Raw genomic sequence first — 26,276 nt, forward strand, 5'->3', positions numbered from 1 at the left:
ACTCTGAGTCAAATAGCAACTTAGTGGGGGAAGGGATTGTCAGAGTTTCAGGTTGGAACCCAATGCAGTGTTTTGACCCGAAGTAATGATACTCTTCCTCCCACAGATGCTGCTCGAATGGCAGAACTTTAGCAATTTGCTTGTTGCCCTGGATTTGATTCCCTGCCCGATGTGTTTTTCCCACCCCCAGTGAGTTCCCAAACAACAGATGCAGCTCTCCCCCATGCATTGTTAATCCAGCTGCTCTCTAAGCTGAGAGCCTGCTGAATGGTTTATGTGGCCAAATGGCATTGTGCAACAGGAGCAGCAGCACCTTGGGAAGGCTTATTATTGCAATAAAAAGGAGCTTTGACGACTCTATTGCTGATGCAGCCTCATCTGACTGTTTTGAGATCACAGCAACAAACAATCTGCTGGTGGAACTCAGCGGGTTGAGCGGCATCTGTGAGAGGAAAGGGATTGTCAACATTAAGTCAAAACACTGCATCAAGGCCAATTGTTTCCCCCCCCCCCCCCCCACTCCTACACAGATCCTGCTTGACCTGCTGAGTTCCTCTAGCATATTGTTCATTGCTCCAGATTCCAGCATTTTACAGTTCAAAGTAAATTTGTTATCAATGTAGGTATGTCACCATGAGTCATTTTCTAGTAGATTGATGAAATACAATAGAATCAAAAACTACAAAAAAGATTGAGAAACAACCAATGCACAAGTGCCAGCTGCAAGTACAAAAAAAATCATGATACCAGGAACGCGATTTGTGGAGTCTGTGAAAGCGAGTCCCTAGCTTGTGGGAACAGTTCAATGATGGGGTGAGTGAAGTTATCCCCTCTTGGTTCAGGAGTCTGATGGTTTAGTGGCAATAACTGTTCCTGAACCTGGTGCTGGAAGTCCCAAGGCACCTGTACCTCCTTTCCGATGGCAGCAATGATAAGGGAGCATGGCCAGGATGGCGTGGGGTCTTTGACGATGGATGCGGCTTTCTTGTGAAGAGCTCCCTGTCGATGTGCTCAGCAGTAGGGAGGATTTTTCCTGTGATGGATTTGACCCTATCTGCTACTTTTTTGCAGGCTTTTCTGTTGTTGGGCACTAGTGTTTCCACTAGATGAAGAAAATCCTTCATGTGTTCTGTCTTTTCTTTGTCCTTCTGTTGGAATCGAACCATAGCCTGTACGTCTCCAGTGAGGCAGGACAGCGGTTTCTGAGAGATCAAATGGGACACTAGTGCGTGAAGAGGATTCCCTTCCTATTGTGGGTTGCTAGAGATGTGAATTTGTTTCGAGCATGAAGGGATTCGGAGCAGAGGCAACCAATTGGAATTAAGCTGCAGACTAGCTTGACTAGAATGGAGTGATGGAAGAGGCTATAGAAACCCGTTGGGCTGGTCACATTCCTATGCCATTGAAGTCCCTCTCAAGAAGTTCACAATCTGTTGCTTCCATATAGCTCCTGTTAAACATGAGGAACTTGCAGTGTTCATTCTACAGAGCTGCACCTCCTCTAGGCAACCCCAGGTACATCTGCAGTGGGAAGTGAGCATTGCATCCTGGCTCAGAGAGTCCACCCTGTGAGCTCTTGCTCTTAGAAAAGTATGACATAGTATCAGTCATGTTCTCCCAGGTGGGAGGGTGAGGTATTCAAGGACTAACTTTGACCAGCAAGTCTCATAGTCAGCTCTTCAATTGGTTGGATGGGATTTGAGAGTTTATAGGCCCAAACATTTGATTCTCCATGAGCTTGTTCCTTCCTGATCTATTGATTGGCCTCCTCCTTCCTCCTAACAATCCCCTCAACCCCTATCAGCTTACTTGAAGTACAGCAGCTGAGCCAATTTGTAGTCAGCTCAAAGTTTAGAGGACTGAACAATAACTTGACTGAAACGCAAGATAACCAGCGCAGAATAATTGGGGTGATCTTCGAGGTAGATGGGATGAACATGTACTGTCTCTCCTCTCCCCCGCCCCCCCCCCCCCCCCAAGATGCAGAAGCAACTGGAGGACATACTTAAGATGAGGGCAAAGTGGTTAGTACATCGTCAAGCCACTTCTTATTGTCATTTCAACCATGACTGCTGGTACAGTATACAGTAAAAATGAGACAACGTATGGGTAGGAAAGATTTAAGGGGAAATGGGACACAAAAGGGACTAGTTTAGATAGCTCTGTGGTCAGCTTGGACCAGTTGGACTGAGGACCTTGTTTCCTGCTGTATAAACGCAATGACTCAGTTTTGGTAGGGTGACTGGTGAGAGGATTCCTCTTGTGGGAGAATCTAGAATGGGGGGGTGGTGGTGTTGTTTAAAAATAGTTTACCAATTTATGAATTTAATAAGCACTTTAAAGAATAATACAGTGTGGAGTTCGAACATGGAACAGTACAGCACAGGGTCAGACACTTCAGCCCATTGAATCTGCGCTGACCTTTACGCCAATTTGAACTCCATGCTTGCCTACGTGTGGTCTAAATAGAACAAGGCATGAATGGGATGTCACATCAGACTAGTTTACTGGAACTCAAGGAGCTCTGGAAACTGGTGGTCAAAGTGCATTTGGATTTTTGCACGTTCCTAGTCCTGGTGAACAAGATTAGAACACATGGAGTTGGGACTAGGATACTGAAGGGCTGAATGTGGTTATCAGACAAAGCATGAAGTGGGTACAGACAGATTTTTCTAGTTGGCATCCTGTCAGATTCCATTTTTATTGATGGAAAATTAGGCTAGGTTGCAAAGGAGAGGATAGCAGTTTTGAGGGAGCATAGCAAGCTGAGTAAATGGGTGAGAAGACAATAGCTACTTTGGTGCACAAAACAGGAAAACAGTACTTTCTAAATGAACATCAACATTTCCAGTCTTTCGAAAGAAAAAAAATGCACTCACTGATGGCGAACATGTGGGTGTAGTAAGGGATGAGGAAGGTTTATGAGACTGAGTACAGGGGTAAAGATGCCTTACTGCAATTATGGGAGGACATCTAGAATATTGTACAGTTTTTGTGTCTTTATCAAAAAAAAATGTGCTCATGTTAAATTGCTAGGCTGACTCCAAGGATAAAAAGCAGAAATTCTGCAGATGCTGGAAATGTTGAGTAGTACACAAACTACTGGAGAACCTCAGCAAGTCAGTCAGCATCTATGGAGGGGGAAACAAACAGATGACATTGAGCTGAGATCCTTCATGAGGATTGGGAAGGGAAGGGGTAGGGGAGGGGAAAGGAGTTCAAGCTGGTAGGTGATAAGCAAGGAGAGGCGAGGGGGAAGCTGGGTGGGTGGGGGAGGATGATAAAGAAGCTGGAAGGTAATAGGTGGAAGAGATAAACAGACTGAAGGAGGAATCTGATAGGAGAGAACAGACCATGAAAGAAAAGGAAGATGGCCAAAGGACACACACAAGATGCTGGTGGAACGCAGCAGACATAGGGAGAAGTGCTGTCAACATTTCGGGCTGAGACCCTTTGTCAGGACTCAGTGGGCCAAAGGGTTGGGCAGGTGAGATGAGAAGGGAAGCAGGATGGGAGATGGAAAAAGTGGAGAGGGGTGAGAAATTACTAAGAGAAATTGATGTTCATGCCATGGTGTTGGAGGCTATCCCAATGGACTATGAGGTGTTGCTCCTCCAACCCAAGTGTGGCGTCATTGTGACAGTAACAGATACATCAGAATGGGAAGTGAAATTAAGTAACATGCCTTTTGTGCTGGATGGAACAAAGGTGCTTTTCGAAGCAGTCTCCCAATTTATGTTGGGTCTACGATATAGAGGCCACACTGACAGCACCAGATGCAATAGGAAATTTCAACAGACAACTTGTCACCTCACCTGAAAGATCCCTTTGAGGACCTGAATAGTGGAGAGGGAGTTGGTGTAGGGATAGGTGCAGCATTTGTTGCACTTGCAGGGATAAGTGCCAGGAGGAAGATGAGGGGAGTGACTCGTGGACAAAGGAGGCAAGGAGAGCTGAGGAGATACTGCAGAAAATGGTGACAAGGTGAAAGGTCGATCTTGATCTTGAGGAATGGCAGACTAGGCTGAAAAGGTGGAAGAACCAGTCCCTGCTGTTTCAGAACAGGGTGAGGTGAAATCTTTTCACTGAAGTTTGAGTGTCTTTAGAATTTCCTCAAGCATAGTGGAAACAGGCTTTGAATATTTTTAAGCCAGATGTAGAGAGTTTGAAGGTAGACAAGTTACCGGGATCAGATTAACAACACTCCACGGTCTGAAAGGTAGCTGAAGAGACTATAGAGGCTTTCGTAATGGTCTTTCAAGAAACAGGTTCTGGAGGACTGGAAAGTTGCAAATATCACTCTACTCTTCAATGGAGAGACCCGAGAAAAAGGAAATTATGAACTAGTTAGCCTGACTTAGTGTTTGGGAAGTTGCAGGAGTCCATTATTAAGGATGAAATTTCAAGGTAATTGAAGGCACATGATAAAATAGGCCAAGGTCAGCATGGCTTCTTTAAAGGGAAATCTTGCCTGACAAATCTGTTGGAATTCTTTGAGGAGGTAACAGGCAGGCTTGACAAAGGAGAATCAGTGGATGTGGTTTACTTAGATTTTTCTAAGACATTCGATAAAGTGCTGCACACAAGGCTACTTAACAAGATTAGAAACAATGGTATTACAGGAAAGATATTAGCATGGTTAAAGATCGGCAGGAGGCAAATACAGTTAGCCCTCCTTATCCGCGAATTCAACCAACCGCGAATCGAGAAAACCCGGAAGTGCTCTTCCAGCACTTGCTGTTCGAGCTTGTACAGACTTTTTTTTCTTGTCATTATTCCCTAAACAATGCAGTATAACAACTATTTTACATAGCATTTACATTGTATTAGGTATTGTAAGTAATCTAGAGATGATTTAAAGCATACGGGCGGATGTGCGTGGATCGGGATTTTAAAAAAAATCGGAAGTTCTCTTACTAAGTAAGTCGGAACAGGTACATCCGGTATTATTTAGCATCAGTTAGTCAAATGTTTGTCTTAGTATACAGCATACATTTTACTTTTCTATGCATATAAAACACTTAAGAATGTTTCAGCGCCGGGCTTGGGAACTTCTTCCCGAGTTCGATCCAGTGACAGACCACTATTGAGGGTGCTTTCCACCATGCCAGGTTGATGCGAGGATCAAAACCCCAAAACCCAATAATTAAACCACTGCGTTGCTTAGTAATAATTGTAGCTTTCATCGGGGCAGAGCCTTTCTTACTTTATCCATTAAAATTGTTCTGATCGTTGACCGACTGCAGCCTAACGCTTTTCTAATGAGCAATGGCATTTCACCTCTTTCCGATTACTTTATTATTTCCACATTATTTTCAATCGTGATTATGATTATTTTCGTGAACAGAAGCATTGTGGATTCAGATCTCTGCCACTAGGTCCTAATGTCCACCGCACTGAGACAGGTTAAATAAGGTCTGGGGTCCTGCTGGGTCCTAAGATCCACCGCATTGAGACAGGTTGAAGGGACTTGAGCACCTGCAAATTTTGGTATCCGCGAAGGGTCCTGGAACGGATCCCTTGTCGATAAGGAGGGCCGACTGTAGTCAGAATAAAGGGGCCTATTCTTGTTGGCTGCCGGTGATAGTATTGAGTCTACTTCTTTTCACATTATATGTCAATGATTTGGATGACAGAATTGATGGCCTTGTGGCCAGGTTTGCAGACAATACAAAGATAGATGGGGGCAACTAGTATTGAGGAAGCAGGGAGACTGCAGAAGAACATGGACAGATTGGGAGAATGAGTAAACTGGCCGATGGAATGTAATGTGTGGTCGAAGGAATAAAGGCAAAGGCCATTTTCTAAACAGGGAGAAAACTCATAAATCAGAGGTGCAAAGAGTCTTGGGAGTCTTCATGCAGGATACCCTAAAGTTTAACTTACAGATTGTGTCAGTGGTAAGAAAGGCAAATGAAATGTTAGCACTCATTTCGCTTGGACTGCAATATAAAAGCAAGGATGTAATGCTGAGTTTTTTAAAGCATTGGTCCGTCTGCACTTGGACTATTGTGAGTAGTTTTGGGCCCATTATCTATAATATGTGCTGGCATTGGAAAGTCCAGAGGAAGGTCATGAGAATGAGTTCAGGAATGAAAGGGTTAACGCGAGGAATATTTGATGGCTTTGGGTATATACTCACTGGAGCCAGGGAAGGGGGTGTGGGGGGGCAGAAGCAGAAGAATCTCATTGAAACCTTTCAGTATTCAAAAGGCCCAGATAGAGTGGATGTGGAGAGGATGTTTCCTGTAGTGGGAGAGTATAGGACCAGAGGACACAGAGTAGATGTGGAGAGGAAGTTTCCTATAGTGGGAGAGTCTATACACCTGGAAGTTCAAAACTCCCTGTCCCTGAAGAGCAAGCACCTCTTGTAATCCAATATGGTACTTTCACCTCAGTTCGAGACTGCTTACCAAGTAACTGCAGATACAAAAAAAAATTATCTATTATCTCCCCTCCCCAAATCTTATATCTCTAAAAAAAGGCGGGGCAGGGTCACCTACCATCACAACTTGGCATTTCCTACTAATCTGTTAACTCTACGAACATGCTCCTCCAAATCCCAATGACTATTGGAAGGTCTATAATAGAACATCCTGGATAATCCTACCTCTCCTGCAACCATGTCACTAATGGCTATAACATCACAACTCTACATACAGATTAATGCCCTGAATTCATCTGCATTACCTGGTACAATACTCCTTGCATTGAAATAACTCAGAACATTAGTCCCACCATACCCAACCTTTCACTTTCAGTCTTTGCTTGTAGTTTTAGCATCCAGTTTCTCCGCAGCCACTGTTTCCCAACACTTACAACTCTAGTTGAAGCACAAGGATATTGGTTTTCTTTCAGGTCAGGTGCATGTTGCACCCGCTCAATGGTCCAAACATTTCAAGGCTTCAGCCCTACACCATTTTTTTAAGCCACATGTTAAACTGCACAACCTTCATAATTCTTTCCTTCTGAGCATGTGGCACAGATAGCCAACCTGCGATCTCTGGTGGTCTTATCTTTAAACTTGCACCAAACTCCCTGAGCTCACTTTGTTGGGCCTCATCACTTCTCCCACACACGTTATTGGTACCACTGTGATCTACAACCTCTGTACGAATGCTATGGTCTCAATCCTAGCTATAGGAACCTGGCAGCTGGGAGGCAACATAACTCTGAGAATCTCATTCTCATCCACAAAACCTCCTGTCTGCAGCCCTAACTAATGAATCTCCCATCAATACTGCTCATCTCTTTCTCCTCTCCCCCCCCCCTCCCCCCGGCTTCCTTTCAGGAAAAGATCCACATTCAGCACCAGAGACTTCACTGGCTTTCCACCTACTATATTGTCTCCTCAACACTATACTTGTTAGCGAGGACTGAGGTACACTGCACTGCCTTTTCCCTCTTCTGACAGAGACTCAACTACCTGCATTCCGCAACTTAGATGTAACTATATAGGCATCCGTTAGTCTCATGAGATCATGGATTTGTGCCTTGGAAGGTTTCCAGGGCACAGGCCTGGGCAGGGTTGTATGGGAGACCGGCAGTTGCCCAAGCTGCAAGCCTTCCCCTCTCCACATCACTGATGTTGTCCAATGGAAGGGTGCTAGGACCCAAGCAGCTTGGCACTGGTGTCGTTGCAGAACAATGTGTGGTTAAGTGCCTTGCTCAAGGACACAACACGCTACCTCAGCTGAGGTTCAAGCCAGTGACCTTCAGATCACTAGACCGATGCCTTATCCACTAGGCCACATGCCAACAGTAACTCTATCCCAGTAACCTCTATTAGTTAACCCTTCAGTCTTCCAAATAGACAATAGGTGCAGAAGTAGACCATTTGGCCCTTTGAGCCTGCACCGCCATTCTGAGATTATGGCTGATCGTCCACTATCAATACCCGGTTCCTGCCTTGTCCCCATATCCCTTGATTCCCTTATCCACAAGATACCTATCTAGCTCCTTCTTGAAAGCATGAGGCAGTGCATTCCACACCCCCACAACTCTCTGGGAGAAGAAGTTTTTCCTTAACTCTGTCCTAAATGACCTACCCCTTATTCTTAAACCATGGCCTCTGGTACTGGACTCTCCCAGCATCTGGAACATATTTCCTGCCTCTATCTTGTCCAATCCCTTAATAATCTTATATGTTTCAATCAGATCCCCTCTCAATCTCCTTAATTCCAGAGTGTACAAGCCCAGTCTCTGTAACCTCTCTGCGTAAGACAGTTTGGACATCCCAGGAATTAACTTCGTGAATCTATGCTGCACTTCCTCTACAGCCAGGATGTCCTTCCTTAACCCTGGAGACCAAAACTGTACACAGTACTCCAGGTTTGGTCTCACCAGGGCCCTGTACAAATGCAAGAGGATTTCCTTGCTCTCGTACTCAATTCCCTTTGTAATAAAGTCCAACATTCCGTTAGCCTTCTTCACTGCCTGCTGCACTTGCTCATTCACCTTCAGTGACTGATGAACAAGGACTCCTAGATTTCTTTGTATTTCTCCCTTACCTAACTCTACACCATTCAAATAATAATCTGCCTTTCTGTTCTTACTCCCAAAGTGGATAACCTCACACTTATTCACATTAAACGTCATCTGCCAAGTATCTGCCCACTCACCCAGCCTATCCAAGTCACCCTGAATTCTCCTAACATCCTCATCACATGTCACACTGCCACCCAGCTTAGTATCATCAGCAAATTTGCTGATGTTATTTTCAATACTTTCATCCAAATCGTTAACGTAAATGGTGAACAGCTGTGGTCCTAATACCGAGCCCCATGGCACCCCACTAGTCACCACCTGCCATTCCGAGAAACACCCATTCACCGCTACCCTTTGCTTTCTATCTACCAACCAGTTTTCCATCCATGTCAATGTCTTCCCCCCCAATGCCATGAGCTTTGATTTTACCCACCAATCTCCTATGTGGGACCTTATCAAATGCCTTCTGAAAATTGAGGTAGACTACATCCACTGGATCTCCCCTGTCTAACTTCCTGGTTACATCCTCGAAAAACTCCAACAGATTAGTCAAGCATGATTTACCCTCGGTAAATCCATGCTGGCTCAGCCCAATCCTATCACTGCTATCTAGGTATGCCACTATTTCATCTTTAATAATGGACTCTAGCATCTTCCCAACTACTGATGTTAGGCTGACAGGACGATAGTTCTGTTTTCTCCCTTCTTCCTTTCTTAAAAAGTGGGATAACATTAGCCAATCTCCAATCCTCAGGAACTGATCCTGAATCTAAGGGACATTGGAAAATGATTACCAATGCATCCGCAATTTCCAAAGCCACCTCCTTTAGTACCCTAGGATGCAGACCATCTGGACCTGGGGATTTGTTAGCCTTCAGTCCCATCAGTCTACTCATCACCATTTCCTTCCTAATGTCAATCTGTTTCCTTTCCTCTGTTACCCTATGTCCTTGGCCCATCCATACATTTGGGAGATTGCTTGTGTCTTCCCTAGTAAAGACAGATCTAAAGTACTTATTAAATTCTTCTGCCATTTCTCTGTTTCCCATAACAATTTCACCCAATTCATTCTTCAAGGGCCCAACATTGTTCTTAACTATCTTCTTTCTCTTCACGTACCTAAAAAAAAGCTTTTGCTATCCTCCCTTATATTCCTGGCTAGCTTGCGTTTGTACCTCATTTTTTTCTCCCCGTATTGCCTTTTTTGTTAAGTTCTGTTGTTCCTTAAAAACTTCCCAATCATCTGTCATCCCACTCACCTTAGCTCTATCATACTTTTTTTAATATAAAATGCTATGCAATCTGACTTCCTTTGTCAACCACTGTGGCCCCTTTCCCCACTTTGAATCGTTCCTTCTCTGGGGGATGAACTGATTTTGCTCCTTGTGCATTATTCCCAAGAATACCTGCCATTGCTGTTCCACTGTCTTTTCTGCTAGGATATCCATCCATTTAACTTTAGCCAGCTCTTCCCTCATGGCTCCAAAGTCTCCTTTGTTCAACTGCAACACTGACACCTCCGATCTGCCCTTATCTTTCTCAAATTGCAGATAAAAACTTATCATATTATGGTCACTACCTCCTAATGGCTCCTTTACTTCATGATCACTTATCCAATCCTGTTCATTACACAACACTAAATCCAGAATAGCCTTGTCCCTGGTCGGCTCTCGTACAAGCTGTTCCAAGAATGCATCCCGTAGGCACTCTACTAACTCCCTATCCTGGGGTCCAGCACCAACTTGATTCTCCCAGTTCACCTGCATGTTGAAATCCCCATAACAACTGCGACATTACCTTTGCTACATGCCAATGTTAGCTCCCTATTCAACTTGCACCCAATATCCATGCTACTGTTTGGGGGCCTGTGGACAACACCCATTAGGGTCTTTTTGGCCTTACTGTTCCTCAGTTCTATCCACACGGACTCTACTTCTCCTGATCTATGTCCCCCCTTGCAAAGGGCTGAATCTCATTCCTCACCAACAGGGCCACCCCACTCCCTCTGCCCACATTTCTGTCCCTACAATAGCACGTATACATTTGTATATTCATTTCCCAGGTCTGATCTTCCTGCAGCCATGTCTCCGTTATCCCAACAACATCATAGTTACCCATTCACACCTGAGCTTCAAGCTCATCCACCTTATTTCTGACACTCCGTGCATTCAGATATAGAATTTTTAGCCCATTTCTCCTCTGTTTAAATCACTGCCTATTGTGCTTAACCCAGCTCCCCGAACTCCCATTGGGCAAAACGCCCCTTGAATTTTGTTGTCCTTCCTAAATTTACTTCTTTCTGCACATTTAACTCCATGTTCTGTCAGACCATCCCTCTGTACATGTGTCCTCCTTATCACTTGTTCCACCTCACCTTTCTCTACTACACACTTAATATTCCGGAACCGTGTAGTCCTTTATTCTTCATCTCGCTATCCTCACTCACATTCTGGATCCCGGCCCCCTGCAAATTTAGTTTAAACCCCCCATGCGCCCCCCCCCCCCCGAGAAGCACTAGCAAACTTTCCTGCAAAAATGTTAGTACTGCTCCAGTTCAGGTGTAAACTGTCCCGTCGGAACAGATCCCACCTTCCCTGGAACAAAGCCCAATTATCTACAAACCTGAAGCCCTCCCTCCTGCACCATCCTCTCAGCCACGTATTAATCTGTATAATCTTTCTGTTCCTTGCCTCACTCGTACGTGGCACAGGTAGTAATCCTGAGATTGTTAACCTGGAGGTCCTGCCCTTCAGCTTTGCACCTAACTCCCTGAACTCACTACGCAGGACCCCCTCGACAACTCAACAGGTCATCCAACTCCAGAACAATCTGTAAGGAAAGCATAGATAGTACTCAGAGACACTGGAAGAATCCCTGACTTCCCACATCCTGCAAGAGAAGTATACTATTACCCTGACTGCCGCATCCACCGGTCTAATTGCATTAACAAAGGAACAGAATTAATAGAAACCCCAACTTCGTCTCTTACTGCTTCCATCACTTCTCACCAAAGTCTCAGCTGCCCACTTGTACAATAATAGTTCTGCTTGAGCTCATCTTCTTTTTATAGGCAGCTACCAATTGGCTAATTACCCAATACATTATCAACCACAGTTCGCAGCTGTGACCCTTCCATTGTGCTGCTGCCTGGAGGTTTGTGGATGATGGGACTCTGTATGCTTTATGTGGATTCCAGCACGTGTTGGTATTCGAGGGAACAAGCAAGCGGATAAATTAGCAAAGGAGGCAACTGGACGAGCAGAAGTGGATGTTCCTATAAATTACGATAAAGGAAAAATTAAAAACAGTATTAAAAGTGAAATTAAAAAAATGTGGAGAAAACATTGGGATGAAGAGAGAACGGGAAGACATCCTTATAATGTTCAGGAAGAAGCGGGATGGTCGAGGAATTCAGGAAAGAGCAGGAGAGAAGAGGTGATAATATCGAAATTGAGGTTTGGGGATAGGATACGTTGTTTTTTAATGAAGAAACACAATAATGGGAGGTGTGAGTATTGTAATCAACAAGAGATGGTTGAGCATGACATCATCAAGCGACGGGATGGTTGGTTTTAAAGTTATCATGGAACAAAAGACAATTTAACATTAGTGATATTTTGTAGAAGGCATCACAGGATTACTGCTTTAAATATATGGTACAGTTCCTTTAGAATATGGGTCCTTTTTTTTTAGAATTTGATACCAATATATTTGCACAGGATTTAGATATCCTGACCCATACTCCAGTTCAGAAGGTGTCTATAACGCACCTTAAAGCTGTTTGCCAACGGAGACGAAGAAGAAGTTGTTTGTGGATGAGAGGGTTGGAGCAAAGGACTGAGTCTGCTTTTGGGAGTTTTAGACAGGAAGGAGGTAGAGATGGCAGGAAGCAACAGAGAAGATGGACATAACGAACGGGAGGTGGTATTCAGTGATAGGAGTGGTATGGAGGAAGGTGAATGACAGGCTTCTAGGAAACGGGATGATAGGCGGCTGATTGAGGATTGTAGTGTCTTGTCATCCAATGATGGAGGCAGGAGGCAGGATTTAAATAAAAGAAGGAAGGAAGAGTTTAAGGTCTTGTTGAAAGTGGACTGGTTCTGATATCAATCCAATTAGAATAAGGATTTGAAAAAAACATTAGGAGATCTTGTGGGCGCAAAACCTTTAAGAGATTGGGCACTCTTAGTGTTTTGTAAAGATTGTAAGTAATGTGATAAATCAGTGGGGAGTTGGGGAGGGTAATAACACCAAGTAATTAGGCTGAAGACAGTGGCTTTGGGGAGAAATCTTTGGAGTGCCTCTAGATGTATCCAGGGACCGAGTTAAGAATAATTTAGTCAAAGGAAAGGTTGTGGATGCTAAACTTTGAAAAGGGTTTAGTGGTGGGGCTAGAACAGATAGTTTAGGTGGTTAGGTTTAATTTGGGTTAAATGACTTATATGCTTTGAGTCTATGTGCTGCCCCCTTTGAAATGTTTTCAACGCCAGAAGTTTGATCATGTAGCAGTTGTGTTTTAGGGTAAAGATTGGTGTGGTAGATATGGTGGAAAACGTGATTACATGGAGAAGGTGTTAGGCTAAAGTGTGGAGGAAAACATAGTTCTGCTATGCAGGCTGTGGAAGTTCAGTGCTTTTGGCATTCTAATGTTTTTCTGTCAGTCATTTTTTTGGGTTTTTCTTTCTGTATGTCTGCAACGAGTAAGAATTTCAGGTTGTATACTGTATACTTTCTCTGATATTAAATGGAACCATTGAACCATTGTTTGGGTGGAAATGGGCATATTATACGTTAAGGCTCAGCAGAAATACAGAGGACAGTGTCCATGGGACCTATTAATATCCAAAATACAGGTAGCTTAAATACAGTGTGTGAAGTGCATGACTGTATAAGAAAGGATCTCTGATTGTTAGTAAACTAAAGTTTGTCACTTTCATGGCAGATATGGTAAATTGTACAGCACAAATTAAAAGTAGGATAGAAATAGTTATATTAATTAAAAGCTACAGAAAAACAACCTAGAGTTAACTCTACAAGGAGGAGTAAATAATGTTCAGATTTCAAAGGAGGGTTGTTAAAGGTTTTTCTAAACTTACAATGGTATGCCAGAAACCTTTTAGTGGTCAAGAGTTTAAGAAACTTATTGAAAATAGACCAAATAAACCTGATGTTATATGTGTACAGGAAACCTGGTTGAAGTCTTGTCTAAGTTTTAAGATACAAAGTTATGTTGATGTAAGATGTGATCGGTAATGGAAGTGGAGTGGCTACCTTTGTCAAAAAGGGGATTGCACATAAAGTTAGGAGATTGGGATTGTTTATGGGTCACTTGTGGTGAAATTTAGGGAAAGGATAGCAAAGTTAAGGTGATAAATTTTTATAACCCTTGTAAAAGATTCACACCTGATATATTGGAAAGTGTGGGTGGAAATGGGAAAAATTAGGGTCATATGGTGTGGGGATTTTAATGCTCGTAGCACTGCATGGGGTTGTAGTGACACAAAAGTGAATGGGATGATGGTGGAAGACTCTCTGGAAGAGAAGTGTTTGTGCTTGATTGATGGCAGGATTACACGGATAAGCCTATTTAACAACAGTTTCTGCTAGAAATCTTACATTGGTATCTGAGGATATGGTAAGTGTGTGTACTAGGAAGTATATAATGATATCAGTGGAAAATAATCATTTCCCCAGCATCTATATAATGGGAATAGATGAATATCAGAGGGAAGGTTCTCATATGCCCAGATGGAATTTTAAAAAGGAAATTTGGGATGTATTTGATGATTTATGTGGAAGTCAATTTCCTGATCATTTGGTTTTGTAGGATATCAGGTTGAGTTATGATACTTTGTGTTCTGTACTCAATAGCCAAGGAATCAATTCACAGATTATTGGGAGATAATCAAAGGAGAGCTGTTCCCTGGTGGATAGATGAATGTAAAAGAGCTGTGAAAGTGTGGAATAAAGCTTTTTAGGAAAGTTAGGCAGTGTTGCTCCCGTTCATCTTTCATACAATATAAAAAAGCTCCGGCTATAGTTAGAAAAGTAGTGAGAAGGGCAAAGAAAATATATTGAGGAACGTATTGAGTTAGTCTTGAGAAAGAGATCCAGGTAGGGAAGTTTGGGGTATGATACAGAAAATGTGGTGGAGGGGGGTGGTGTGTTTAGAAAACTTGATGTATTACTGGTTTTGTATGGTAGGGAGAAGGTTGCAGTTACTGACTCAGAATTATTAGCTTCACTTATCACCTTCTAACATGTCCTCCTTCCTCTCCCCCACCATCTTCCCCCTTCCTGATGAAGGGCCTCGGCTTGAAATGTCAACTGCTTATTCATTTCCATAGAAGCTGCCTGACTTGCTGAGTTCCTCCAGTAGTCTGTGTTTTGCTCTTGATATTCCAGAGGATGGATATTGGCTGTCATTTCACTTCCTTTGAGAAAATTGATTCTTATTCCCCTGACGTTCCTGTCTCAAATGCATCAGAATCCAAAAGTTGGGACAAGTATGATGGATGAAAGTACACCACAGTGGTGAAATGCTCTTGAGAGCAGCCAAAGATAATGGTGTCATTGTATTCCAGTTATTCTTAGTTTAGCAGGAAGTTACTTACCAGAAAGGGGTGTCTACCATTACATAGAATAGGAAGTGTTTACTGCTGGTCTGAGGTACATGGTCGTGTTGGTTGGAATGGTTGCTTTGCCAGTTCAACATTCAGAAAAAGTATTGAGTCAATTAGAGTCAAGTTCAATCCTTTCATTGAACAGTGGTCCAAGGACTTGGCTTCAACGTAGGACTTTCTGCATATTCCACACCTCTTCTCTCCAACTTTCCACTTGGCTGAATTTCTTCCTTTTATTGTTTAGCTCCCTCAGGAAGGGCAAAACGGTGGCTATTGTAGCACAGAAAATTCTGAGGCTGATGTGGCGAGGAGCTTTCTGACGAAGATCTTGAGAAATTCTATGAGGTAACAGCACGCCTACCCATTAGTCCTCCCCTTCCCTAATCCTGCAGGCCCCCTTCCAGCATCAGTGCATCTCACCAACCATCTGATCAATGGCTGGCTTCCACTGTCTTTGACTACATTGATGTTAGCCTTTTGTCTTCATCTGTGGTGATGTCGTTGAGTATCTGTGGTGTAAGTGATCTTGATTGTCTTCTGTTGTTCCTCGGTAACATCAACAGCATGGAACAGCTGTGGTATTGGGCTCATGCAGTAGTATAGTACATCTTAGGATGGCCCACTAAAGGAAAATTAACAGTAATATGTTCATCAATAAAGAGAAGTTCTCAACATAGAAAAGGCGCTAGCATATGGCTCTACAGTTTATTAAAATCTTTTTCTTGTGACCTAAGTGACATTGACAAGTTGGTATTAACTGTTGTTTCACTGTACCCAGAAGTTACCAATTATCCAGCCAGTCGAGATACAGAGCTGGTATCTCTCCATTTTCCACTGGATGCTGGACTTTTGACTTCATTAACCTCACAGGCAATGGGTATGTAGCCAAGCTAAAGTTGCTGGAAGAATTGAAGATAATTCTAGTTAGCTTCTTTGGTGCTGATGATGTGTGATACAACTGTATAATTATGCGAAGTTATTGGCCTTTATAGACTAGTCTGCAACAGGGATAGTGGAGAGGCAGGAAAGCCCGAGTAGTGTCTGCAAGAAAATGAATCTCAGAGTTGTAAATGGTGACGTGTACAGGATGTACTTTGATAATAAATTTAATTTGAACTTTGAACTTTTGGTGGCATGCTTTGGGCGTGGCATGCTTGTTTCCCTAACAAACACAAAACTTTACTCAACCTTAATCTAGTAGGTTCCCAGTTTGTAATGACAAAACCATCTGACACACAGCAAACATACCTCTGGGCCCAAAGCCCAAAACCCAACATTAGCAAATTTGCCGATGACACAAAGCTGGGTGGCAGTGTGAAATGTCAGGAGGATGTTATGAGAATGCAGGGTGACTTGGACAGGTTGGGTGAGTGGGCAAATGTATGGCAGATGCCGTTTAATGTGGATAAATGTGAGGTTATCCACTTTGGTGGCAAGAACAGGAATGCAGATTACTATCTAAATAGACTCAAGTTAGGAAAAGGGGAAATACAACAAGATCTAGGTGTTCTTGTACATCAGTCAATGAAAGCAAGCATGCAGGTACAGCAGGCAGTGAAGAAAGCTAATGGCATGCTGGCCTTTATAACAAGAGGAATTGAGTATAGGAGTAAAGAGGTCCTTCTGCAGCTGTACAGGGCCCTGGTGAGACCCCACCTGGAGTATTGTGTGCAGTTTTGGTCTCCAAATTTGAGGAAGGACATTCTTGCTATTGAGGGAGTGCAGCGTAGGTTCACAAGGTTAATTCCCAGAATGGCGGGACTGTCATATGTTGAAAGATTGGAGCGACTGGGCTTGTATACACTGGAATTTAGAAGGATGAGAGGGGATCTGATTGAAACATATAAGATTATTAAGGGATTGGACATGCTGGAGGCAGGAAGCATGTTCCTGCTGATGGGCGAGTCCAGAACTAGAGGCCACAGTTTAAGAATAAGGGGTAGGCCATTTAAAACAGTGATGTGGACAAACTTTTTCACCCAGAGAGTGGTGGATATGTGGAATGCTCTGCCCCAGAAGGCAGTGGAGGCCGTCTCTGGATGCATTCAAGAGAGAGTTAGATAGAGCTCTTATAGATGGCGGGGTCAAGGGATATGGGGAGAGGGCAGGAACAGGGTACTGATTGTGTATGATCAGCCATGATCACAGTGAATGGCAGTGCTGGCTAGAAGGGCCGAATGGTCTACTCCTGCACCTAATGTCTATTGTCTAAGGGAGAGCTGCAGACGAGAACAGCCCAGGGTGCAGGAATACGTACCGACGGATGCCCTGGGTCAAAGTGCAGCCAACTCTAACTCTCTGTGGGGAAGGACCACTGTATGGTCTCCTGCTGCTGCTGCACATGTTAGGGCAGAGCTGGATGTGAAAACCCCTAAGTAATGAAAAGGGCACATTGCCCCGGGGGCCACATGAGGTACAAGGTGCTATGTTTGTTTGCCTATTTTTTTTAGAAAAATGGGAATTGCCCTTCTGTCTCTTGTTCCTAGCTCAAAACAGTTTTCTGTCGTTACACATTTTGGTCTCCCTCTTGTTGATGAATTTCCTATTCATGTCCTTCTAGTCCACAGCAAGCCAGACAGTTGTCAGTGTGGGTTGTGAAAATGACAACTATCACCTCCTTTACATTGATTCCTCTGGGGAGATCCCTTTAAGAAATCAGCTGGATCGTATCTCAATGAGCCAGTTTTTGAACTTTCTAATATTAAATCACCAAGCACGGAAACAGGTCCTTTGGCCTATTACATCCATGGCAACCATCAATCACCACCGATACTAATCCCATCTATCAGCACTTGTCCATAGCTCTCTATGCCTTAGTGATACAAGTACTTGTTCCGATGCTTTTTAAGTGTTGGAGTATTTGCTTTCTCCACCAACTCAGGCAGTATGTAGATTCCAGCCACCCTCTGGATGAAATAAAATCCCTCCTCTCATCCCCTCTTAAGCCCCTTACCCTCCTTAACCTCAGCTTTAGATAACTCATCTGTGGAGAAAATTTCCCTGCTCTCTCAAAGTTCAAAGTAAATTTATTATTGAATTGGTATATTATTAAATACGGTATATAGTTTATTAGTTTTCTCATGGGCATACTCAATAAATCCAATAACCATAATAGAATCAATGAAAGTCCTTTCCCAAAAGGATGGACAACAAACTGTGAAAATACAAAAAAAATTTAATAAATTAGCAATAAACATCAAGAACATGAGATAAAGAGTCCTTGAAAGCGAGCCCATAGGTTGTGGCAACAGTTCAGTAAAAGGGCAATTGAAGTTGAGGAAATTTATCTCCTCTGGTTCAAGAGCCTGATGGTTGAAGGGTAATAACTGTTCCTGAACCTGGTGGTGTGGATCCTGAGGCTCCTGTACTTATTTCCTGATGGCAGCAGAGAGCATGACCTGTTACGTACCCCGTAACTGGGTCACTTACCAGCAAAGATAGAGAGGTCCGTTGAAGTCTGATGGTACTATTTTCAACAGTATTTATTGATAAAAATACACAAAAATAATATCAATGCCAACATACAGATAATATACGTCGTCAATACTAAATCTAAAAGCGCGGGTATAATAATAATCAATAAGAAATAGCTCTATCGTTGTCTAGGGGATAATGTATTGTCCGATGGAAATATAAAAGTCACTCAAGTTCATTCAAGCTGCAGCTTTTTGGTTGGAGAGAAAGACGAAGGTTTAACTTGCCCATTCCTTTTATGATGTCAATCCTTCGAGAGTCGTTGGGGCTGATTTCCCATTTGTGGTTAGCTAAAGCCGTGCTTCCGTGGTAAAGACCCACCAATTCCGAGGCAAATGGAAAAGGACGCACGTGGGCTTTTCCACTGGCTTTCGCTATTGTGCTGTTACAGCAGTTCTAGCATTTCTTCTGGTGCGTCTGAAGGGGCTGTTCTCCAGGCTCTCTTTTATCCTGACTCACAGGGTCTCAGATGTCAATCAGGTTGGGATGATGCAATCCCTCCACCAAACCCCCTTGGTTCATTGCCTGGGGGCTTCGATGAATCGTACAGTATTCAATACACAATTCCGTCTCCAAGAGACAATAGCCGTTATCAGTGGTTCCGCCTTTTGGAGGCCAGGACACATTCCAAACTCTTTGTGGATTCTGCATGTCTTTCTCTCATTTCCTGGGTCTCCTGACCTGACTTAATAGTGATCTTGCGATTCTCAAAAAGGAGGGGCAAAGGACATAACAGACCTAAGTGGTAGGGTCCCTGATGATGGATGCTGCTTTCCTGCGACAGTGCTGCTTGTAGCTGCACTCAATGTTGCGGGGGGCTTTACTTGTGATGGACAGGGCCATATCTACTATTTTTTTGTAGCATTTTCCATTCAAGGGCATTGGTGTTTCCATACCAGGTTGTGATGCAGCCAGTCAATATACTCTCCACCACACATTTATAGAAGTTTATCAGAGTTTTAAATGTCATGCTGTATCTTTGCAGACTCCTAAGGAAATAGAGGTACTGACGTGCTTTCTTCACACTTGCATTTACATGCTGAGCCCAGGATAGGTTGCTATCAGGACCCCTATTAGCCGAAGGAAACAACGACTTTCTGTCCTTTCTCGGACTATTCAGTATCCCGTCTACTTTTGAATCCTTCTGCTGTCCTTGTTTTACTTTTATCCAGAGACCCTGCTGTAAGACAATCCCTACCTTTGAGTATCCTGAAGACCAGTTGGTCTGTTTTACCAGTGACAAAGGAAGTCGCTGAGTGCGTGATCTAGTCCCTGTTGTAATTTTTATGTCACACGTTGTATTTGACACACTTCCATTTATTAATGTGGTAAACTGGAGGGCCATGGAAGTGATACCCTAGTGAAAGGGTTAAATCATGAAGACAGTCAAGCCTTATATTCTGCAAAGCAGGACAGATTAGAAGCAATCAAATCAAGATGTTCAGGATGATTGTTAGATAATAGAATTGAGAGAGGCTTCACATCCATAAACTTAAAACTAGAGTTTGACCTTTGAAAGCTGATACAAGAATGGATGTTCTCACATTGATGATAGAAGGAACTGGAAAATCTCCTCAATAAGCTGCTGAGCTGAGGATAAATTTCAAATCTCAGCACTGGGAAAGATGTTGTTTGGCCCATGCTGCTAAGAAGTTCAAAACCAGCAAGGTAAACAAGATGCACATCAGGCATGGTCTAATTGGATGAAGATACAGGTTTGAGGGATTGAATAGGTGGCCCCCATCCTACGACTAGTGCAAGGACATCAGTGGCTTATTCCTGTTGCTATGTGCTGCTGTGAAACTATCCAAGAACTGGATGCTGTGCTCCCTGCCGGCTAATACGATGAACTGAAAATTGAGGCTTTGGGCCTAAGCCTGGCTGCTCTGGAGTTCAAATCTGAGGATTCATTTTTAGTTTGGAAAGCTGTTGTTTGCTTCAACTGTTTGCAAGACTTGCGTTTTTTTCTTTCTCCTGTACATTGAGAGTTGGTCTTTTATTTTTATTTATTTCTTTAATTTGGGTTCTTTTGGGTCTTTTGCTTTGTGGTTACCTGTGAGTAAGCAAGGTTGTATAATTTCCACATCCTTTGATGATAAATGTAATTTGAAACTTGAACTTGCCTTTTTTTTTGATGTGCTGTTGTGAAGCATGAGTTTGGGAGGGGGGGATTTTCCGGGGGTGATTTTCCGGGGGTGGACTGTAGGTTCCCACTGAAGTCAGGTGTTTGGGATACTCACAAGCTCCAGTGAAACCCTCGAAAGTGAAACATGCACAAGCTAGAATGGAGCTCAATCTATGAACTTTCAAAACCTTATCTCTTGGTAGATCGTTTTACCATTTCATCTGGATTCAGGCTCATTAGATGTTAAGGATCAAGAGAGTGGGGAACAGTCCAACACCTCCCTCCCCGCCTCCCCTTCCTGATGTCAAACTACTTATGTTAACACGTGCATATGGAACATTACAATTACTGTTGAAATTCAACTCTCTGACTGTAACATGATGTCTTTTAAGTGCAGATGCTGTAAGTGGGACCGGTAACACGATAGCCATTTAATCGAATGAAAAACATTAGAGAGCCTTCATCTACACTAGAACATAAGCCCTTTGGTTCAGTTAGCCTTTGATGGCGAGAGTTACAAATAAAACTCATCTCGGCTAATCTGAGAGAGAGAGAGAGAGAGGATGCTAGCTACTTGCTGTTTAACTTCACCATTTTGCCTATTTTAAAATGTGTTACTTGTATGGAGTTGGGTACCTCCTTATTCTACCCTGACCAAAGGTCAGTATAGTGCTCGTACATGGCTAATGTCACTGGTGTTAGACATGTCAGGTGAAAATTGATTCTTTGTGCTAGTGTCAGTACACTGCATGTGTGTAAAGCAACAAGTCATGAAGGGCTGTGGAGATAGGCCTTCCTTTGTATTCACAGAGTTCTGTTCTGTGGTGCTGAGCACTTTAAAGGGATTGTGGCATCCTGAATTAAAGTGAGTGTAGACAAAGTTCGATGAAGTCTTGCATGAGAAATAGTGGGAAAAGAGACTCATTTCCACAGCAGATGGTGCTGCCTGTCCTTGCAGGTTTGGTCTAAAGTCCAAAAGTTGAAATTTATTTTCATATGCAGAAATGCAAAGGTGCAATGAAAAACTCACTTTCATCAGTACCACTGGCGTTCGCAAGTAAAGCATAAATGGAGAATAAAATATACACAATTTTTACAAGGAAGAACACAACTGGAACAGAAGAAAAGGGCTCTCGTTTTATTAAACCAGGTCATTCTTTGAAGTGTGACTGGCTATATATTGATTGGTGGCTTTTGTCTTTAACAGGTTGAAGTGCTGGGTCTGTAGGTGGCAGGGTATTTTATTGAAAGCAACAGACCCTTTCATCAAAGCAACGGGGTTAAGTTCTCTGTAGTCCGTGTCCAATTTTATTTGCCTGTGCTTTTGTTTTGTTTCAGGCGGAATGAGCCAGTTGTTCGGCCTCACTCTTGGCATTCTACCAAGTTCACCGACGGCCCTCAGGATCCGGCCACAATGCAGCTATCTTCTAGCGGAGTGTGTTCCTCCTGGCACTCGAGGTACCACACCACGTGAGTGCCATGCTCTGCCCTATTTCTGTACTAGGGTCAGCTCCACCAAAACGGGACGGAATCCTTTGTTGGGCTTTGGGATAAGTTTGTTTTTGTTGAAGCAGTGATCAGTGGAACTGAAAGGCAGGAGAGATGGAGAACACGCCATATTTGTTGTCCATCCCTAGATCCTCCTGAGCTGAGTGTCTCACAGAACCAGATCAGAGGGCCGTTTTTGATTTAATCTCAGTGCTGTGGATCTGGAATCACGTTAAAGCAAGACTAGGTGAGGATGGCAAGTTTCATCACCTAAAGGACATTAGTGATCAATTTGTTTTCCCAACAACAAACTAGTAGATGTTTGATAATCATTATCAGTGCCAGTATTTATTGTAATTTATCTAATCATCAATAGAAATTCCCCGGCTGCACTGGTTCCATTGGAGCTCATTGTCTAGATCGTTGGTCCACATCTTGATGATAGTCACTGAACTTATCCACAATACTACTGTACCACATTTTAAATGTTTTGCCCTTTAGCTCCAAGAATCCTCCATTTGGCATTACTTGGCTCTCACGTACTTAGCCAATTCCTCTGGATCGGGGATGACTTGCTTCCTGTCTGATTTTGTGGGTTCTGAGGGAGCAGCTGGGGCCAATGGGGGAATCATAGGTTCTTCCACTGATGGGGAATAAGTTGGCTGATGGATAGGGATGAAGATAGCGTGTAAGGTGGTGGGTACCCTCCTCCACAGTTCTCATTGTCTATCTTTGAGAATTCCAATCCAATTATGAAATCTCCTTCTCTTCTTTCAGTGGTCACGTGCTGGAGGTTCCCAAGTGTCAGTGGGGTTATTAGACTTATTTAAGCTTGTGCTTAATCATCTGATAGCCTTCCAAGGCAGAGGCTGGAACAAAATGTATGTATCAGAAGACTGGTGCCAGCTGTGCAAATACCTTGATCTGTCCAGTGGAGATGACTGAAGGCTTGTTAGCTTGGAAGAAGATGCTGGTGTTGATTCCCCCACCGTTCCAGTGAAGCTGGAGAGTTTTGTAAAGTCAGTACTGGTGTTACCTTCCACTGCCTTGAATTACCTATTGTAGTTAGTCCAGGTTTCTGAAGCATATCAGAAGGCAGGGGTCACGATAGACCATCATTTTTATGCCATGTCTGAGGTCTTCTCCTTCCAATACCATTTACCTCATCAACCAATAGCTCTGTCAGTGGAGAATTTTATCATTCTGGTGACTTTTGAGGATCGGGAAGTGGTCCAACTTGTTCAGGATTTTGCCATTAACTTTTTTTTTATTGAGGGCAGCGTGATACCATGGGAGCAAGTTTGTGGAGTATATCTTTCTTGCAGATATTGAGCATAGATCCTCTCACGTTTCAGCGAAGGAGTGGATGATATCTTGGAGATCGGTTACTGAGTATGTGCATAAGTGTACCATGGCTCCTGAGTTCGGTTGGCCCTGCCTCTGGAGTATACACTTTATGTGGAAGAGTTTCCGGTTAATTCTGAAATTAATTGGATCTGGGGTGCAGGATTGAAAAGTTGTTTAACACCAGTCTTCACTGAGATTGGCTCTGTTGCAGACCTGTTGGTTAGTATAAAGGCTTGCATGCCACTGTGGAGCAAAGATAAAGTAGAGAAGAATTTCTGTCTGTCCCAGTTCATGAAGTCAAAATCTTCAGTGAGGTCTAAGAGTGCCAAGTATTGTGGCTGGTGCTACACCATGGATTTTCCTCAGAGCTGTTACATGACAAAGCTCAAAAAGGTCCTGTTCTCGACGGATGGATTCTGCACTGTGATTTAGGGGCAGGTGGTTGAGTGAGGGTTCAGACAATGACTTCCCCTGTGGCAGTCTGTAGAGAGGTCTCTTTGTAGTTACCACAGTCAGACTTGTCTCTTTTCTTGAAGATGAGCACCATTAACACATCTCTGAGACCCCCTGAGGTTTATCCTTCTCGTGCCAGATGCGGAAAGAGAGATTGTGGATTTGTAATTGCACCTTTCCACATGTACAATTTAGGACTTAAGTGGTGTCTGTTCCCAAAGCCTGTTTTTTTTTAAAGGATGATCAACTTATTATTGGTCAGTAATGGCAGCACGATTGCCCCAGTTAGGCTGCTGAAGTGTAGAGTTCAGGGTGCTCATGTCAGGGGTAGATATGTGGTTGAGAAGGCCTTTATGTTTCTCTCCGCTGGAGGTGACTGCCGCTCTATCCCGGTCTCAAGCTTTGCTGGGCACTTGGTGGTTTTACAGCACTGATCGGTTCACACACATCATGGATATTGGCAAGATCTTACACTCTCACTGTCTACCATCAGTTCTTGAGGTCCTTGGACCTTTGTCTTCAGTTGCCTGTAAAACTGTTTATGTTCCCTTGAATAAAGCTGAAACTTCCACTGGTGACTTTCCTTGGATGAGTGTTGGCTTTGCTCAGCTGTAGATGGTTGCTTATCCTCTACCCCTTTGGGTTTGAGAGATGAGAACTAAGCAAGGCTCTGAAGCCATCCTACATCACAGACTTTATTCACGTTCATCAACTTCATTATTAAATGCTACCTTCAGAACATTTTTCCACAAGGGAGGACAAGAGAGTTATTTTTTTCAGCAGATGAAGTGGAGCTTGCTCATGTACAAGGATTACAGGTCCTGTTCGAAAGCTGCCTTATCTTGAATCTTTGTTATATCTCCTTGTGGGTACTTAGTCTCAGCATCCTTATCACATTTGGACACCTCTTAACCAACAGTCTGAAGCACTTCTAGTTTTATCTGATCGCTTAAGCCTGAGCAACCTCAGAATCAGGTTTAATATCACCGGCATATATCGTGAAATTTGTTTTTACTTATTGCAACAGTACGATGCAATACATAATAATAAAGCTGAGAATTACAGTAAATATTTTCATATATATTAGTTAAATTAAATAAGAAGTGCAAAAAGGTAATGAGGTAGTATTAATGGTTCATGCACTGTTCAGAAATCAGATGGCAGAGGGAAAGAAGCTGTTCCTGAATCACTGAGGTCTCTGTTCCTGCTCCCTTTCTGAGGCATCGCTCCTTGAGGATGTCCTGGACACTACGGAGGCCGGTGCCCGTCAATGAGCTGACTGAGTTCACAACTTTCTGCAGCTTCTGATCCTCTGCAATAGCGCCCCCCCCCCCCCCCCCCCCATACCAGACGGTGCTGCAGCCAGTCGGAATGGTGCAGCTGTAGAAATGTCTGAGTGTCTTTGGTGAGATACCAAGCCTCCTCAAGCTCCTCATGAAATATAGCCGCTGACGTGCTTTCTTTGTAACTGCGTCATGTGTTGGGCACAGGATAAATTCTCAGAGATGTTGACACTTGGGAACTTGAAACTGCTCACTCTTTCCACTGCTGATCCCTCAATGAGGACTGGTGTGTGATCCCTCCTCTTACCCTTTCTGAAGTCCACAGTCAATTCCTTGGTCTTACTGGTGTTGAAGCTAAGGTTATTGCAGTGACACCACTCAACCAGCTGATATATCTCACTGCTGTACGCCTTGGCTTCACCATCTGAAATTCGGCCAACAGTCGTTGTGTCTTCAGCAAATTTATAGATGGCATTTGAGCTATGCCTAGCAACACAGCCATGGATATAGCGAGAGTAAAGCAATGGGCTAAGCACACATCCCTGAGGTGCAACAGTGTTGAAGGTAAGCAAGGTGAGGATGTTATTTCTGATCTGTACAGATTGTGGTCTTCTGGTTAGGAAGTTGAGGATCCCATTGCAGAGGCAGATACAGAGTCGCAGGTTCTGGAGCTTTTCAATCAGAACTGTAGGAGCGATGATGTTAAATGCTGAGCTGTAGTTAAATATCAGCACCCTGACATAAGTATTAGTATTGTCCAGGTGATCCAAGGCTGTGTGAAGAGCCAATGAGATTGCATCCGCTGTAGACCTTTTGTGGTGATGGGTAAGCTACAATGGATCCAAGTCCGTGCTGAGGTAGGAGTTGGTTCTGGCCTTGACCAGCCTCTCAGAGTACTTCATCCCTGTAGATGTGAGTGCCACTGGGCAATAGTCATTAAGGCAGCTCACCCTGCTCTTCTTGGACACTGGAATAATCATTGCCCTTTTGAAGCAG

General features: G+C 43.4%; 1 protein-coding gene across 12 annotated transcripts in view; it reads left to right on the forward strand.

The window, feature by feature from the left end:
• LOC132393113 (protein Shroom2-like) overlaps positions 1-26,276 on the forward strand; it is a 241,546-nt gene that overhangs the window by 154,939 nt on the left and 60,331 nt on the right. For 6 of the 12 annotated variants that reach the window (XM_059967930.1, XM_059967931.1, XM_059967934.1 and 3 more), the window contains one exon: positions 22,048-22,179. The exons of 1 other annotated variant lie outside the window; for it this stretch is intronic. In XM_059967930.1, the coding sequence (XP_059823913.1) occupies positions 22,048-22,179 (132 nt within the window). Of the gene's footprint in view, positions 1-11,655; positions 11,923-15,354; positions 15,456-22,047; positions 22,180-26,276 lie in introns of those variants that run through there. 5 more of the 12 variants (XM_059967932.1, XM_059967936.1, XM_059967933.1 and 2 more) reach the window with 4 other exon arrangements.

The sequence above is a fragment of the Hypanus sabinus genome, chromosome 4 (genome assembly GCF_030144855.1).
Source record: "Hypanus sabinus isolate sHypSab1 chromosome 4, sHypSab1.hap1, whole genome shotgun sequence".
Classification (NCBI taxonomy): domain Eukaryota; kingdom Metazoa; phylum Chordata; class Chondrichthyes; order Myliobatiformes; family Dasyatidae; genus Hypanus; species Hypanus sabinus.